The sequence below is a fragment of the Orycteropus afer genome, unplaced genomic scaffold (genome assembly GCF_000298275.1).
Source record: "Orycteropus afer afer isolate SDZICR_OR568_19922 unplaced genomic scaffold, OryAfe1.0 scaffold00709, whole genome shotgun sequence".
NCBI classification, from domain to species: Eukaryota; Metazoa; Chordata; class Mammalia; order Tubulidentata; family Orycteropodidae; genus Orycteropus; species Orycteropus afer.
In genome coordinates, this window is record NW_006922296.1 from 902,998 (window position 1) to 908,390 (window position 5,393).

The following is a 5,393-nucleotide window of genomic DNA, read 5'->3' on the forward strand; positions in this document are numbered from 1 at the left end:
GCCCCATTATACACCTGGGAATTCAGATCATACACATAAAGTTATTGGACCACTGTCTGCCAACCCTATACATGTTCTTGGGTGCACTCTCCCCTTCATAGAGATACCTAATATTTCAGCCTGTCCACCCATCTATCCACCCATATACCCATGTTTGCCTTCACTGTGCATGCCATACTATATGTGCAAAAGTGTTCATCTTTGTTGTCTGTACTTCCCACGTACCTCTCTATGTCTTTCTCTTCCTCAATGCCACTATATTTATCACTCACATTTGACTACCCACACTCTTGCCAAACTGGCTTGCCCACACTCTCCCCCAAGGCCTTTATTTGGCAGTTTCCACTTATTGCAATGTCCCATTTCCTTTTTTTAGCAAGTCTGCTACCCAAACATAAAAGCCCAGCCTAAATGCCATCCATTCTAAGAAGTAAATGCAGCAAGGGTTCATTCCAATATGTGAAGGTGGGAGGAGGGGGAACTTTCTGGGGATGGAGACACATATGTGGTTGCTTCCTCAAGAAATAAGGTCATGGTCCCATTCTATGCAGACTGTCCTGGGACAATGATGGCTCACAGAGACCTGATCTTGATCACTGACTGCCACCATCATGGGGCTGAGGAGATGATCCAAGTAGCTGACTGGTGAATGAAGGGCATGAAATCACCATCTACAAACAGATCATGTGACCTGAGGGGCAATCCATCAAACTCTGACACCTACATATTCTTCCAGAAGTTTCCCACATGGCAAGTGGTGGGCTGCAGAGAAGAGCAAAGGGGCTTACCCCAGGGTCCAATGTTACAATCTATGAAATTTTACAATTTTATAATCAAAGGAGAGCACATGGCTCCTCTCATCCAACAAAGCAAGCATATCTTGAAATTGAATTTCCCACTCTTCAGGCAGGTGAGGGCTCAAAACCAGAGATAACCTTGAGTTATAACTGTGTGGAAATGTGATGTTTCTTAGAACCAAAGTCAATGGAAACTCATGTAAATGTATTCATGATTTATTATACTCAAATCATTTTTGGGCCAATGGGGTCTCAGAGAACATCCAGTCAATTGGCATAATATAGTTCTTAAAGTTCATGTTCTGTCTCCCATTATGGTCAGTAGTGTCTGAGTTCTTAAAAGTTTACAAGAGGGAGAGCATTGAATCTTGCCTTTGCCACTTGTTCCAGGTGATAATATTTAAAACATTTAATCTTTCTGAGCTTCAATGTCCTCATATTGGCTCCATGGCATTGTCATTAGGACTAAATAATATTTAATAAGATGGATTAGAAGTGTTTTGCAAAGCTTTGTACATAGTATGTACTCAATAAATAGTCTGATTGTGGTGATAATTTTCTTAGTAGGAGTGCTGGTAATAATTGTAGCAGCAGTAAGTATCTTATCTCCATTACACAAATGAAGAAATAAACTCTGGAAAAACAAATGTCCCCAAGAGCGACAGGGTACTTTGCCCATGCCCAGGACACAGCTTAAGACCTGACACACAGTTGATTTTAATAAAATATCTGAATGAACAAATGAAAGGAGAAATCGATGCCAGGATGAAAGGTGTGAAGGCCCTACTAAGATCTGAAGCAGTGTGGAGCCAAGTCCATCAACAGCAAGTTACTTGGCTCATGTCTGGAGGATCTGTCCTGGAGGCAAAAGCTGGCTGCTCTTAGATCAAAGGACTGAGTGAGCACCCCAGTCTCAAGGAAGTGGAACCAGGATTGGGTTGGCTTTCACCATGTTGGGGCCACTCCTGGCTCTCTGATCTTATGGAGAACCTGACCAGGTGTGCCCCAGAGGTCCATAATACCATGTAATCTCAAATGTGTTCTTGTTGTTGTTGTTAGTTGCTGTCTTGTTATTTCAAAATAATCGTACACACTACAGAATGAAACATTGCCTGGTTCTGTGCCACCCTCACAATTATTCCTATGTTTGAGACTATTGTTGCAGCCACTGTATCAATCCATCTCATTCAGGGTCTTCCTCTTTTTTTACTGACCCTTTACTTTACCAAGCATTATGTCCTTCTCCAGGGACTGGTCCCTCCTGATAATATGTCCTCAGCCCTACACATTTGGAATATATTAGCAACTTTCCAGACTCTATCATTATGCTTGCCAACCACTGCTAAACCTTGGTGGGGCTGGGCTGGTAGGTGCAAAGAAATTCCTGGGGGGCCAGGTTGCAGGTCCCTGTGTATGACCTTGGAGGGCCCTTCTATCTCAGGACCTCCCTGTTGCCATCTATAAATGAAGGAACTGGACAAGATGAGGAAGAAAGAAGTTTCTACATGATGCCAAAGGCCAAAGGTTAGGGGTGGCTCACAGAGGGAAGTGATGAGAAAGAGTCAGAAGAAGTCTAGAAGCTCAGCAAAGGGTGCCAGGATTGATTAGTGATGATGGAAGGAATCAGGTCCCTTCCAGGGAGGGAGGGGCTATGGATGCCTCCAGCTTTAATAACTAGAAATCATTTTCTTGAGAGAAGTTAAAGCCTCCCATACACCAGGTAAATGCTCAGGATGGGAATTTTGACCTCTGTGCCTGCTCAAAACTCACAGATGGTCAGTCTGTATTGCAGGCAGTTCTTGTCATTCCACTGCCCATTTGTGTACATCTCCACACACCTCTCCTTGCCCTGGCCCCTGGGCTCCCCTGAGTACCAATTGGTGTAGTTCACAGGAGCACCATCCAGGTAGTAGAACTCTCCAGGGGTGGGACCTTCATCCAGACCCAGGTAGGTGTAAGTGTTGTGTTTCTTCACAATACTTGCAATGGCTGCATTCTCTTCTGGGTTACTTGGAACAGCAATGCGACCACCTGCCCTGGCACATGACTCTCTAATGGCATCAAAATTGACTGATTGTCCATTGGTGGCGAAGACTTTCTCTCCCACTGCCAGCATGGATTCCTGCAGGCTGAGAACTGAGAGCAAGGGTGCCAGGTTATGCCACCAATTGCTGCCTCTAAGTCCTGTCTGCCCAATTTGGCCCTCTGTCTGCTGTCTCTCCAGTCTCTTCACCTCTGCCTCTCTGGGCCTTCCCTCTCTCTTCTAATCCTGTTCTTTCTAACTTCCCCTCTATTCTCTCATCCATCTGTTACTTATATGCCCAGGGATTCAGTAGAAAGCAAGATAGGCAGACTTAGGAACCCTATGCTTCCTGAGACATATCTCCCCTATATTCCTCTAGATCATCCAGAGACATCAGAAAGGAGAAGCACCACTCCTTTCCCCATGACCTATATATATCCACACTTGTTTGTCAGATCTCTAGTTTCTAGAGGCAGGTGCTAAGGATAACAAGAACTGTGGAAGAGCCTCCTACCCTGTAATAACCAAAGGGCCCCTTTACCTCCTTTTGACTGCAAGATTTGATGTCTGAAGTTGTGGAGTGTGCTTTGGAGCTCCTCGTCTAGATGAGCTGGAAGCCCTGTGGAAAGACCACCACTGAGTATGAGGGACAAACCAACAATGGCTCTCATGGTTATGAAGCAAGTGCTGTCCCAGCTACAGGTCTGGCTCTGCCCTTTATTTGTGCATCTTCACTTCCTGGGCCTCATGTTATAAGCCCATGAGATTGGAGGTGTTCCCACACTCCCACATACACACACACATTTTTATGCAATTTTGTGCCTGTATAGCTCCCTCCTCGCTCTTTCCTGGCACAGCACTCAACTAGCTAGCTGTCTGTCCAACAAAAAGAGGATTTCCTGGTTTCTGGGAAGATCCCTTTCCCACCACTATCAAGGACAAGTGTAGTTCTCTCTACATTTCTTGATGGACTTTGATTACTATTCAGAGCGTTGGGGCTCCTTTCTGCACGTAGGACTCTGAAAAAGACCATCGGCCCAAACCTCCAGTCCACACAAGCCTGCACTCCTTTCAGAATGCCCCAAGAACTTCAGTTCAAAAAAATTCTGTCCTTATTCTCACACCTGCACCGGATATTTCCCCACAGCAGCCATGATGTGGAAAACACTTCCCAAAATTAGTCAGTCCCTGAATTTTGACAGTACTATCCAGACTTATCTGACTCTTCTTCCCGCTGAGTCTCCTCCTACCTGGATAACCTGCTCTTTGGGGACCTCTCATTGACATTTGTGTGGCCATGATTTTGGCTGAATCCTGTTACAGGCTTTGGATAGCCATATAACTGACTACCTGGACACTATACTAGTGAACCCACAGCCTGCTTGTCCCAACCCTGCTCACCTGGGGGTCCTCTATCTCCAGGCTGTCCTTTGTTTCCACGCTCTCCAGGGACTCCAGGAGCTCCAGTCAGTCCATCACACCCAGGAAGCCCTGGCATTCCTCCAGGAGGTCCCATGGGGCCTGCAGGGTGGAGAGATCATTGATTTGTAGGGTCTGTCACCCACAGCTAAGCTGGGACTTATGTGAAGTCCATTGTCATTGGGCTGACTCACCTGTTGCCCCTTGGGCAGTTTGAGAAGAGGTTCTTCAGGGCTCTTCCAACCTAAGAGCCCCAGGAAACTCTTACTATTTCCCACCCTTAGCTGACCCTTAGACACCTGTTCAGGACCCAGCCCACAGCCCTAGATAGAGAGGCCATATGAAGATGGACACTGCCCTTCAATTGAGAGTGGTTCCTCTAGACCAGTACCTGGAGGTCCAGGATCTCCTTTGATACCATCTCTCCCATCTCTGCCTGGCAGGCCATGGGATCCAGGTGTTCCAGGAATGCCAGGATTCCCAACACAAACTTCCTGCACATCACATACAATGCCTGACACCACCAGCAAGAGGGGAGTGAAGGCCAGAGAGCACAGACACATGACTCCTGTTCCACAGCTTGTCCTGCAGAAAGAAGGGCTGTTGGCCCATTGGAAACACTTGTCAAAGTTCTGCTACCCTTGCTGTGCTCTGTCCAGATGCAGGCACCTGGCATAGACCAAAGGCAAGGGCAGGCCCAGACAAGAGCTGGAAAGACCTGGACTGTCCACAGAAACTTATAGTCATTTGGTTTCTGAAATGATTTCACACCCCTAGCACAAAATTGTTAGGGTCTTGCAGTGTAACCCTCCGGAAGTCACTTCACTTGTACTGACTTCAGATGGATCTTTAATGTCCTGGAGACATTCTTGACTTAAACCTCAATCCCTGGACTGTTGGGAGGAAGGATGTAGTCATTCATTGGTGGACCCACTTTGTCTATCCCTTGGGCACAGTGCTGCCCTCTTTTCAGATGCTGAGAGTTCAGAGCCCTGAGGGTAAATGGAGACAACCTAGGCCCAAACCTGGGCCTCTGTCAGTGATGCCCTCTTCCCTTTGCTGAAATATATCCTGCTTCTTGTGGAGCTTTTTCCTCATTTCCTCCTTAGCAGGTCCTGCTAACCTCTGAGGGAGTGGGCCTGGTTGAGGAGTAC

The 5,393-nt window shown here is 46.7% G+C and overlaps 1 protein-coding gene across 1 annotated transcript; it reads right to left on the reverse strand.

The window, feature by feature from the left end:
- Window positions 1-2,556: 2,556 nt before the first annotated feature.
- Window positions 2,557-4,802, reverse strand: LOC103211202 (pulmonary surfactant-associated protein A-like). The gene is made up of 4 exons (XM_007957119.1): window positions 4,631-4,802; window positions 4,222-4,341; window positions 3,362-3,439; window positions 2,557-2,933 (listed from the first exon to the last, which is right to left on the reverse strand). Exons 1-4 carry the CDS (start codon window positions 4,800-4,802, stop codon window positions 2,557-2,559), a joined length of 747 nt encoding a protein of 248 aa, XP_007955310.1.
- Between the last annotated feature and the right edge of the window lie 591 nt (window positions 4,803-5,393).